The sequence below is a fragment of the Drosophila ananassae genome, chromosome 2L (assembly GCF_017639315.1).
Source record: "Drosophila ananassae strain 14024-0371.13 chromosome 2L, ASM1763931v2, whole genome shotgun sequence".
NCBI lineage: Eukaryota > Metazoa > Arthropoda > Insecta > Diptera > Drosophilidae > Drosophila > Drosophila ananassae.
The window spans coordinates 23316811-23329319 of record NC_057927.1 but is presented as its reverse complement, the minus strand read 5'-3'; the positions used below and the strand labels follow the sequence as shown (position 1 = coordinate 23329319).

The following is a 12509-nucleotide window of genomic DNA, read 5'->3' as shown; positions in this document are numbered from 1 at the left end:
TACACATAACCTCGCGCCAGTCTACACCGCCCTCCGCTAACCCCCCCCTCTGGAAAAACTGATGCCACGCCCACATGCGACATGCAAACGAAGACAAGAAAGGCCGAAACAGCAATTGTAATTTACTTTAATGAGCAGCATTTAGTCAGCCTACAAGTCCAGATGGCCAGGGTTGGAATCAATGGAGAGGCAGTAGGTCGGCGGGAGGGACAGGAATATATAGTACCATGATTGGATAGGATTGGAGTAAGAGGACCACGGACAGTGGACATATTGTAGATGGTCACTGCGCAGTTGTGTAATTAAAGTTCGCATGACCGGCAATTGCATTTTGAATTCGAAACGGGCCGATGGACGCGCAACGCACTATACCGCCCCCTGCCACATGCCACTTGCCACATTGCCCCATGCCGCATAGTCTCCTTCACCCCTATCCACATGAAGACATCAAGCAATCGCCCTTTCCCGGCGTGGCTTAAAATCTGCAGGCATATTGTTCGCCGTCTAAGTTCCCGTCCCAGTTGTTTGGTGTCTGTGTCGTCTGTTCTTGGCAAATTAATGACTGCCCCACGGAAAAATTGCAAGACCAGTATTGATTTTGTCTTTCCTATTGTTGGATCTTATTAGATTTTGTCGTTTTCCTTGGGGGACTCACTGAAAAGTTGGGGATGTTATTTTATTTCAGCAAGAATATCTATTCTTAATATCTATTCCTTAATCTTAAGGTTTTCTGACGGCAGCACTTTTTAACGGAAGCTCAGTAAGAGTTACTGGGTAATCTTTGAAGAACTAATTCATGATCTATACTAATTGTGATAACCCTTTTCAGATTTTCCTCAGTGCAGTCTTAATTTCTTTGTGGACCTCAGTGGTTGATTCAATCCTATTGATGTTTGGCTTCCGTCTAACAAAATGAGTCCGATTCCCCACGTCTGGCGGCTTTAAGTTTGTGTCTCGTCCGACTGCCATTTTCGTATGCATTGCGGGTATTTAAGTAGGCTGCTGGTAAGTGGACATTAGGGGCATTCTGCGGATGCTATGTAGGCATATGTGTTACCTTATATAGAGCAGCGACTTGATAGCCACTTGCCATTCTCCTCAAGTGGCAATCGAAGAGAAATCACCGAGAATTCTGCGGGCATGCTGAAAATAGCTATTGACGGATATCTGTTTGGGATCGGTCTTCACATAAAACTGTTCAACTTGTCTTGTTTATGGATAAAAAAAAAATAAATAGGCAGAAGATGTAGAACGTTCCGGTCTATCCAAAGATGATTTACGTGACGGCACCGATAGCATTTGCATGAGTTCGATTGAGATTTATAATGAGAAACCCTCGTTTTTACGCAGTAGGCTGTGCTTTCAATAAAAAATGAACTCTCGAATTAGTAGGCTTTGCCTTTGGTGGAGCCAAGCATTTTTAACCATATTCCACATTCCCATTCGGGGTCTTCATAAGGTTGGACTTGCTGGGGATCTAATAATAATACATTATTATTTAATTTGTTTTTCTGGGCTTTCATTCTTTGATTTAATTTAAATTTTACCTTGGTTTTCATTTGAAAATTTATTAACAAGGCAACACTCATTTAATTTTTTATTTTAACAAAGATCCGTGTTGGGTCTTATTTTCTCATATATTTAATTTTTATCTTTACCATTGTCGACACTTTACCTCATGGGACGTTGTGGAGGGACATAGACGTAGATTGGGTTCGAATTTATTAATTTTTTTATTTTTATAGAGTTTATTTTTCAATATATTTTTATTTTGGAAGTGAATGGTCTTTTGCTCATGCAATTGAGGCTGCTGCTGGTTAGGTTTTGTATATCTTTAAGATTTTTTAATCATTTTTTTTTTCATTTAAACATATGAACATTAGGCATGGATACTGCCACAGCTGATAATATAGCTGGTATTATAGTCTCTGGTTCTCATTTAATTTTAAAAATTTATAAATAAATAAATAAAAATAAATAAATAATAAATAAATTTATAAATAAATTTATAAATAAATATTTTATGATAGTGAAAACTTATTTATTTAAAAATATTTTTGTTGTTGATTAGATATTTATGGAGCTGATTAGATGTATTTATGGAAATACTTTTAATATTTTTATGGCGCATGAGATGAAATTGAGAATCTGCTCGTAGTTTCCTCAAATTGGGCGCGCTCAATTCATTTTTATTTTTTCCAGATATATATATTTCGTATCAATTTATTAAGGAAACTATTATGGAGATATTTTTTTGGAGAGTTATTTTATCATAAAGAATTTTTGTCTGTGTATGAGGCTTTATGAAAGCTAAAGAGATGGCAGCTAACAGCCAACATTGGATAAACAATGCCAGTTTCTGGTGCTGCTTATGCTTTTTTGGTTTGGATTTTGCTGCTGGCTGCGATGGTGATGGTGATGGCGATGGCGACTACATACATTCATAAGTGGTAATAATAATTCCGCTCAAGAGGCGTCGCCCGGCGTTTCATTTCAATGACACACAGGCCAACAACTGGTGCTTCTGCTGAAGATGATGACGGTGTGCCAGGAAGGGGGTAGGGCAATGGTTAAGGGGGTTGGAGCCGGGGCACAGACGTACAATGTAGACGATGACGCTGAGACTGCCGCCTGACGATGCCGCTGACGTGAATGGGAAAATGCTAAATGTGAGGTGCAGCCGCAGCCTCATCCAACCAGCAGAGCTAAATCCGTGTTTTTGTCATCGGACGACCCGCATCGTCAAAGCCGCACATTGTATGTGTGATCCGATATGAGCTGCTTGCCGAGGAGATAGCAGCACAATAGAAATGTAATCTAAATCCAACAGGGAACTCGGGTCTCTTTTGCATATTAACATAGGTGCTTAATCAGAACAAAAATGGTTCCATAATGGGAAATAATAAAATGGAAAAAATATTACGTATACGGTGAAAAACTAGTTACCAGTTATACTAGTTATAATAGGAGCCTGAAAACAGTATGACTTAAAAGCTAAATATAAAATATAATTTTTAATTACCTAAGAACTCATTATGATAAGTTAATGTGAACCTCTGCTCAGTGTATCCTGCACAAGGACAAAAAACAGGATACAACCCACCTCTTCCCCATATCGCTGCGATGGCTTAATATTGCGTACGCTCTGCTCGTCATTCATTCATTCATTGCCCCAACCGACTGTCTATCGGGGAACCCCTTGGCCCCCGCCCATGTGGCCCCCCTTAAAATCGCAGTGTCTGCTGGTGGCTCCTTTGATTGCATTGTCTCGTCATGGTCTCGAGTTCGAGTGGTTCCTGGCATCGTGTGTTTTTTTTATGCCCCACCCTTTTCTTTGGCTTTTTATAGTTCTCACTCACTCCATTGTGCCGGCATCCTCCTCGTGCATCACCCCACCTCAGCGTTTTTCTCGCTGCCGCTCACTTGACATACAATTATGTTGATGACATTGTTGTTTATATGCCGCTGATGCTTCTTCTCGTCGTTGCTGTTTATTTCCTTCAACTGCAGCATCAGCTATAGCCCCAGCACCACCAGCCCCGGCAGCCGCAACAACTACAATGCCGACAATTTTTATGGCCATTCTGAGGCTGCGGCATTCGAATAGGCCCATATATCTGCCGCTCTCTCTGGCGTATCTGGCATATCTCTATGGCCATAGCTGCATTATTGATGCGCCCAGTAAGGGGCAACAACCAAGCCTATATTCTAGGGTTCTAAATTCTAGCTCAGTAGTCACGAAATGACTCTCTTTAAAGGTTGTGAAGACCCATAGACGGACAATATGGACCCCACGATGGCTATATCTTTGCCAATTTCCATCCGATTCTTGAGCAGAATACCTTAAACGAGTCGTAAGTCGATTCTCTACCAATTTTTATCAAAATCTTGGGACAACATATTTTTTACATTTTTCATTAAATTTTCTGGGGAATCCCTTTCAAATATGGATATTGCATAGGATGGTCAATATGGCCCCCAGCGAAGGCTGTAACTTTGCCAATATTTATCCGATTCTTATGCGGAATATCTTAAACGATTTGTAGTTCGAATCTCTACCAGTTTTCATCAAAGAACAAAACATCTAAGAACAAAATATTTTTTATCAAATTTTCTACGGCATAACCTTCTATGGGAGGCACATTGCCTCCTTCCAAATGCCATAGTTCTGCCAATTAATATCCGATCAACGAAAGTGTACCATTTTGTGAACAGCGCCAAATCTTCATCAAAACATTTCTTTCATATCGTTAATCGTTCGTTTTTTTCTGGGGAAGCTGGGGGAAACTATTCTGTTCTATATGGCTTTACTGTCGGTCTAAAAAGTCTTCTAATGTTGTTTAAGCTGTTCAGTCATTATAAGGATTCCATTCCGGCCAGCGGATCGAATAGATTGGAAAAAAAATGTCAGTGGAAGATAGAAAGAGATCCCCGCCAATTAACAGGCTTCTCTGCTCACCGCAGATGACCCGCAGCAGCCACAGATTAGGCTTAATGAAGAAAAATGAATTGCATCGATGAGTCGACAGATTCAAGTTTCAGCTGGGGAAAGTTTCCTTGCCGGCAAAAGCTTTATCTAATAAATTTCCACCCAGCACGTAACACAAAATATGCGTGTAAATTTTATATATTGATTTATGGTGAGGCACGTTCACATGTGTATAGTATGTGGCATGAGGTGGGTGTGGGAGGAGGGTTTGTAAGTGTGCATGTGGAGGGAAAGCATTTGTATAAATACGCAAAATAATGGCATCTCCAATGTGCGAACTTCCTCTGACCATAAATCAAGATGAGCCCGGCCAAACAAAACGATTTTCGTGCCTCGTTCTGCCCTTCGCGAATATACGTAAAAGTATGTAATACGTTCGTATATATTTCAGCTAGCCCACCACCCTTTTGGCGAGAAAAGTTCTATTTGATTTCGTATTAGACGCAAAACTGCTGAGCTCACATAAATTCCGCTTTTAAACGAAAATTAGTGTGGGCGGAGACGGGTGGAACGAAATCAGCCCGAGAGATTAAAGTTGGCAACGTGCCGAAGTACGTGGCTGGGAAATCATTTTCCGGCGAACATTTTCTGCCATCTCAGCTCCGTTCTGGAGCTCTGGAGCTCAGGATCTCTAGAACAGTAGCAGGAACGTGAAAAGTTTTTTGAACCGAAAATTACTTGGGCAAATATTGCTTTGTTCAATCGCCGGCCGCAGCTTGGAAATTATGAAGGAAAACTTCCAGGCGGAGCAATTAGAAAAGTTTCCTTGGACAACTGTCTCAGATGGCTCAGGAAAAACTTCCTTGGCCGCACACACAAAATACAATACGAGCCAGTCTTGAGCAAGTCCTAGTAAAATGAGTATTTGGGGAAATTTTTTGAAATCTATTGTTCAATTGACTGGGTTACAATTTTAATGAATAGTTTCAAAGTTATATTTTTCAGGTACTGCTCTGTTGAACAGAATCGATTAAGAGTCTGGGCCTTTTCCATTAGTTTCCTTATCTAATTTCATACTAAGCTCGAGAAATTTCAACTCCCTTGAGTGTAAAATCAAAGATATGTGTCGGAATTGAAAAATCAATAGCGCACTCAAAGACAAAGAGCCAGCTTTATATCCAGCGAATCAAAACTAAATTTCCCTGGAAGACAACCCTTCCTTAAGGGCCTTCTGGGGCCCTGGGCTCTGAGAGCTATTCTGTTGACTTAACTGCTTAATGAGATTCCCTGTCAAGGTTGAGCGCATGCCCAACGCCCTTCCCGAAATCGTTTAATTGCACACGCGGCCCGTGAAGGCAAAACTGTCTACGGGTCCTATTTTCCAAGCAGGGAGTACCATACCTGCCTGCCAGCCCATTCCTTATCCCAAACATATGGCGTTTGAACTCTTCGAATTCATGGCAGCCCGGCGAGTGGCTCGTAAAAAATTATCTCTTGCATTGTTCCATGGCATGGCCGGGGGGTGCCCATAAAATCCCAGACCCGAACACCGAACACCGTTCACCCAATACCAAACACCAAACAACGAACGCCGAACCCAGCCCAAGTAACAACCAAAAAAAAAAAAAACAACCCAAGCGAACCGGCGACGTCGGCATAAATCACTAGGAACTTGTTAATTGTGAGCCTATTTATTAGATGCATTTGGTTTTTCGGGAAAATTGAGGTGGTAAGTGATAGGCAGACACATGCCGGCCGCTAAAAGGGGGAACACAGACATCGAACAGGTGACTTTGTGTGTGCCAGACTTCGGTTCGATAAGATATGTATACGGGACGGGACTCCGGGAAATCAAAGATGCCGTTTCAGAGAATTCATTTTCATTTGGACCCGTCCCCAATGAATACGAAAGCTTGCCCCACTCCCACTCAACACTTTCAGGCTGTCAAAATAATTAATTTAATTTCTGTCGGTTCCTTATTGGAAAATGCAATTCATTCTGATCATAAATACACAACAATTTAGTATTCAATTTAGTCACGTTCTTTTTGTGGGGAGTGCATTTTTTTATAGAATAAAGTCTATCAATAGAGCTAAGTATTTTTTGTACCATCATGGACTTTTGAATAAAAAAAGGTAATTAGAGATTCGACTCAGTGCAAACAACTTCAATGTGGTTCTGCGACTTGTGATCTCACTTAATCACTGATTTGCAACCGAAACTTGTTTAGCTCAGGTTCATTCTAACGAAATAATCAAAATATTTTGACGCTTGTCGGGTAGTTGCAATTGGAAGGCGTTACCCACAACATCATGTCTGCCAAGTTAATCGCATTGGTGAGTCCTAATGTCGTTACTGGATTTTTGGTAACTTGCCAATTCCCAGTGGATTTTGGTTCTTTGGATTAACTCCTTTGGGACGAAAACTGCTGCTGGAGAAGGATACCAGCTGGAAATCACTCATCCAGATGGATTGGCCTCGCGAAGGGAATCGACGACTGAGGATGGTGAGGGAAATCCACAGGTCGAAGGTGAAATCCAACAAAGGTTTCAGAGCCCGCATGCAGGCACGTTGGTTGTAATCTACAAATCTGGATCAAATGGGTATCGAACTCGGTATACCTATGAGGGAGATAGTCAAGGACCTAAAAACGGGACGTTCTCAATAAAACGAATCGGAGCAAACGCTCTGAAATCATCGGTTGGATGAGTGTAAGTCAATAAATTATGAAAATAATTAGCCCAACCTTGAAGATTGTTTTTGTGGGGCGTTGATGTTTTTGGTCGAAAACCGGATCTACTAAATTATTTTGAGACTTTGGTGAATAAGAATAAATGATGACTAAATCTTGCTTTCTAGTTGCCCTTATTAAAGCTTAGAATGATTTCATTATCTTCGTGACTGAATGTATACTCCCCAAAAAAAAAAATACCAATTTCCACAAAACACGATAGCACCGTTCCCTCCCATCTATTCATAGAACAATCTATCAGACAACAATCCAAACCATTTGAATCAACATAAGCGGTAACAAATATTTATGGGCAATGGAGCGAATGTTTCCATTTCGAAGCGCTTATTTATTTGTGAAACAACTTTTCCAGGCAAATACAGACCCCACATATCAAATAGTAAATGTATGTGCTTGCAAATACACAAAATTTCTGTTTCTGTTCAGTTCAGTTTTGTGTATTTCACATGAATGTGTTTTTCTGCCATGCCAGCTAGCATTTAATGTTTTTATTTGGTTTCATTAATGACAATTCTCTCTCGACGCCAATATTGACATGTTTTCTATCTGTCTCGTTTTTGGTGGCAAGTTGGGGGATGACAGACGATGGATTTTGGGGGAAAACTATGGCAATGCCATACAAGTCTTATGGTATACTATGCCTTCTTCTGTCATTCCGAAGGTTTCATGTTTCCAAGAAGGTTTTTAAATATCCTTGAATATCAGTTTTGAAAACAAGTACTTTTTTAAAAAGATAGTACCTTTTTTTTAACATATTTTAGTGAATAGTTTTCAAAATCGATTTTTCAAAACTATTGTCATTATGAAGAGAGTATGGCAATCTTCGATGTGTTCGACTGCCTCTGTTTCTGTTTCTGGTTCTTGTTATGTTTGCTTAGTTGGTTGACGATGATGATTGCCAACTGTCGACAAGGGCCGCTGTTGTTGTCTATTTATAAGAATTATATTTGCACTCTGCGGGCCCTGCTGTGCTCATTTGTGATGTGTTTTCAGCACACACAGATACGTAGATACGCACGCACGAGGCCCCAGACTTTCAGACCTCCAGACCTCCAGACCTCCAGCCCCCAGACACATATGCTGGGGGGCTTCAATTACTTTCATAAATTATCGATAATTGCCTAATGGGGTTATCACAAAACAAAGGCGCGGAACTATCTCCCAAGACAGACACACACTCAAACCGTAATGGAAGTGGGGATACCTTTTAGCTCAGGTGCATTGAGTGGGCAAACATCCATTTGAAATTCATAAGCTCATTAAATTTTCAGCAGCCAGCTCAGCATCGAGTAAGACGGCAATCAGCCAGCAGTCAGCAGTCAGCATTTTCCCAGACTGGGCAAATACAATTAAAATGCCATAAAGCAAATTAGCCAAGACAAACTTTTCATATTCCGCCGCGAGCTGTGCAAATTAGATGCGACAAGATGGGTGGATGGCCGAAAGCGGGGGGTTGGCTCAAATGAGCGGGAGAAGGCGGATTTGGGGGGCTGGGCCAACACTAAAACACATCCTGCGCCTTTCGTAATTGCCAGGCGGCGCACTCGTGCTGGCAACTTCAGCAAATTGTTGGCAATTATGTGGCACAAAGTAAAGTAAAACACAGCGACGGCAACAGAATGCGAAGAGCAGAAATCCGGGCAAAAATACATAAGCATTCGAAAGGGGGGGCCAGAGGGAATCTCTTTGATGGCCAGATTATCGCAGATTCTTGGGAGTCGACGGTGGGAATACTCGGTATAGAAATGTTTAATCATATCTGATCACTCCTCCGAAACTGAGGACTTTGAAGTTGCTTCATTAAGTTGAAGAAATTCAAAAGGGAAGAAAGGTTTTCAGATTAATTTAAAAAAAATTAATTAAACTTCAAGAAGTATCTAGTTTAAGGGTTGATAGATGTATATTTATATTAGTACACCCAATGAAATTTAAGCCTTAATATACTACTTTAATCAAACATCTTATCACTTCGTTTACATTTAAGCCAACTGCCTCTATTTTTTCATTGCTATCCGTAGAAATCTTCCTACAACTAAGGGGTATTGCCACAAAAAATCATACACAAAAATCTAAACTATGGGGTGACGTCCGTTTCACCAACTCAGTATACCCACCCCGGGCAGCGCAGTCCCCTCTCCTGGTTCGACAACCTGCTGGCAAGTGTATTAAATTATAATTATTTGTGCATGACAAAGGGTCATGAAACATGCCTAATGACACATTTGCCACAGACTCGAACAAAACGCGGGGCCGCCGACATTATGGTAACAACCACGCAGGACGGCTGTCGGGGCGGCAGGGTGGGGTCGTGACTTGATGGCCCAGGGGGCAGCCTATATGTGTCCCCCGGTTGCGAGGATAGCGACATGGCTCGTATGTACAATGTCTACGGTTACAATTAACCACGCTCGTTATGTTCGAGGCGTGCGGCAGCCGAAAAGAAATTAAACAAAATTGCTGCAAAACTGAAAATTTCCACTTGTAATGCAACACCACAAACAAATCAACGGTGGCATGAGGAACACACAATTTTTGTGGTGTCGAGTCCTGAAATACTCTGGAAATGGCAAAAGGAAACACATTTTTCAAACTGCTGTTGCAGACTTTTGTTATATACACTTTCTTTTAGATTTATGCCAAGGTTATGAATAGATTCTTAAGTAAGAGTATCTGGAAAGGTACAAGAATAGCCAAATCGAGACCAAGGATAAAGGCCGACCATGCAATACCATTCCACTCGCCATTCAACCCAGATCCCTGATCCGGAGACCCGCCATGTCAGCAGGTTTCGGACTAATGTCTATTAGGCATTTGCCTTCGCTAAAAGTTGGCTGTTTCCATGGGCCACCACCGGCTCTCCTGCCCCGCTCCTTTGACGGGGAAACTTTTTGGTTGCGGCACAGTGGAATGACCAAAGTTGAGGAGCCAAGGAGCGCGATAAGAGCTCTCGGGAATGTTTCATGTTTTTGCTAAGGGCCTGCAGATAAGATCCTTAATGGTGCTTGCCACATTTAGTTGGCTGCGCTGCTGGTGGAAACTGTTTGGCCTTAGTTTACTGACCATTTAAGAAGTGTTTAAGGAATGTTTCTGTCTGAAAATGCGCATATTTCAGTTTAAAGATTGCCATAATAATGGGTTTTCAGAGGAAATTATTTAAAAAGCTGTATTGTTTTAGTTCCCAGATATTGTGGCATTATTATTTGGTTTTTATTTTCTTGTTTAAGTTTAAACAAGTGATTTTCTGGAACATATGTATTTGATTTTGGATTTTTGGGGTTTTTCGGACTCGACAATTGCCAAAAAATGTGTTTTGGTAGTTATCTAATTGAATAGGGTGTTGACATTCCACTTCCATAGTTGTCATGGGGATATTTAATCACTTTCATTATATCCTTATATTTCAAATTATTCTTTGATGATACCCTGATTGGAAACCCAATTTAGGAACCTGTTTATCCGCCCGCAGCTGTCGTCCCGGCGTCTCACTTTCCCTTTTAGGCCTTCTCCTGCAATCAAACACCCAGGCAGTGGCAATATATCTTTTTCCCGCCAGGGGGATTACTATATCGTGTTCGATATTCCGTTCCGTTTCAAGCTCATCGCTGGGCATCTTCCACCACCGTGATTGTCTAAGGAAATTTGAGTCGTGGTCGTGTCGCATTTGGGTTTTCAACCGGCTCGAGCCCAGCTTGACTTCATCCTCTGCCACTCTGCCACTTCTGGGCCCTTCTCCTTTGAGCTCAACGTGTTGCAGGCAAACAAAACTTGGAAAAATAAAGAACGAACCAAAAAAAAAAAATAACAAAAACACGGCACATAAACTAGACAAACATCGATAAGAGCAAACGAAGGTCCATTCAAGTGGATAAGATGGGGGTTGGGGTGTACGACGTGCCTAGGAAAACAAAATTTACTAAACAAATACGTGCGTATGGAAATGTATTGGATGAGCACACGGGTAGGTCTATCTACGGTCTATGGACTTCGGACTTCAGGCTTGGGTGTCTGGCCCGGTGACCCTTCCCGCATCTATTTTGATTCCAGAGCAAAATTCGTAATTAAACGGAAACGCTTCAAAATTAGGCAAAAGGAGGAAGTGGTACAATGTAAATGAGCGTGAGAGAGAAGCCAGGGGGCAGCGAGCAGGAAGCGAATGATTCCCCGGAGATTATTCATTATTTTTACCAATAACACATATGTCGGCGTACCGTTGGCAATAACTGTGCCACACAGTGAACTCGCAATGGAAAAAAAAACTTCAAGGGACAGGAGTTTTAATGGCCAGAACGAGGTCCTATTGCATTCATGCTGATTTCCTTACAATATCCCATTCACACACCCTTAATTTAGAGACTCCAAGCATGGCTTCACTGTCCTGAATTATAGGCATAATATGACTTGGAGGATGATGGCCCATCCATATGCGTCAGGTTGTCGCTCTGGCGGCAATTGCTGCCAGCTGTGTTCATAATTTGATATGCGCCAAATTTGATTCGAGTTTTGCTCTCGACTCGCCCAGACGTCGCTTTAATTAGCTACAGTTGCTGACTTTTTAATGGACAGGCCGAGGAAGAGGGATGGCCCAAACAGGAAAGCAGCCTCAGGGAGTAGAAGGGGGTACCTGGGATGGCAATGGGAATGGCAATGGGCTCTTAGCTACGTTTTATGGCCTGCGTCTCCGATTCAGGTTCGGCCACGGACTTGGACTCTCGGACTCGGGCTGCTTATCAATTGCGCTTAAATCGCGCACATCAATTACGCGTCTGGCACGTTGCCCCGGCAGGCCTATCAATAAAATGTGCCGCGTTTCAGGTTACGTTTCTCTGTTTTCGAAGCGATTTAATTGAAATACAAGCCATCGGCGGACCGGCCAGCGAACATGGACAAGCCGCACTGGCGGCGGTGCAGCAGAAAATGGAAGGGACAGGTCCGACGTATTCGAATTAAGCCTAAGCCGTAGGAGTAGAGATCGCCGGCATGGAAATTAATACGACGACCATAATGCCCTTTCGCAAGAGATTAAAGTCACAACGAATTCGATTCCCGATCCCCTTGTGTCAGTGGAATTGGAGCTGAACTTGTGGAGATTATGTTTTGGGGCTAGACAAAGGCTTACCCTGGTTTCCTTTTCAGTCTCTTCGAAAAGTTAAAAGTGGGTTTCAGGCAATACATTTTAAGGGCTTACGGCTCTTACATAGTTACTCATTCAAGAGTAAAATCAATACTACTTTTTTTATATTCCAGTTTATATTCCACTCGAAATAGTGCCTCGTTCTGGAAAGCTATTTCAATACGTTTCTGTTGGATTAAGAATGTTTGAGTTATTT

The 12509-nt window shown here is 41.8% G+C and overlaps 1 protein-coding gene across 1 annotated transcript; it reads left to right on the top strand.

The window, feature by feature from the left end:
* Window positions 1-6648: 6648 nt before the first annotated feature.
* On the top strand, window positions 6649-7281 carry LOC26514850. Its single transcript, XM_014911860.3, has 2 exons — window positions 6649-6766; window positions 6816-7281. The coding sequence occupies exons 1-2, from the start codon at window positions 6743-6745 to the stop codon at window positions 7137-7139; spliced, it is 348 nt and encodes a 115-aa protein (XP_014767346.1). The 5' UTR covers window positions 6649-6742; the 3' UTR covers window positions 7140-7281.
* The last annotated feature ends 5228 nt before the right edge of the window (window positions 7282-12509 follow it).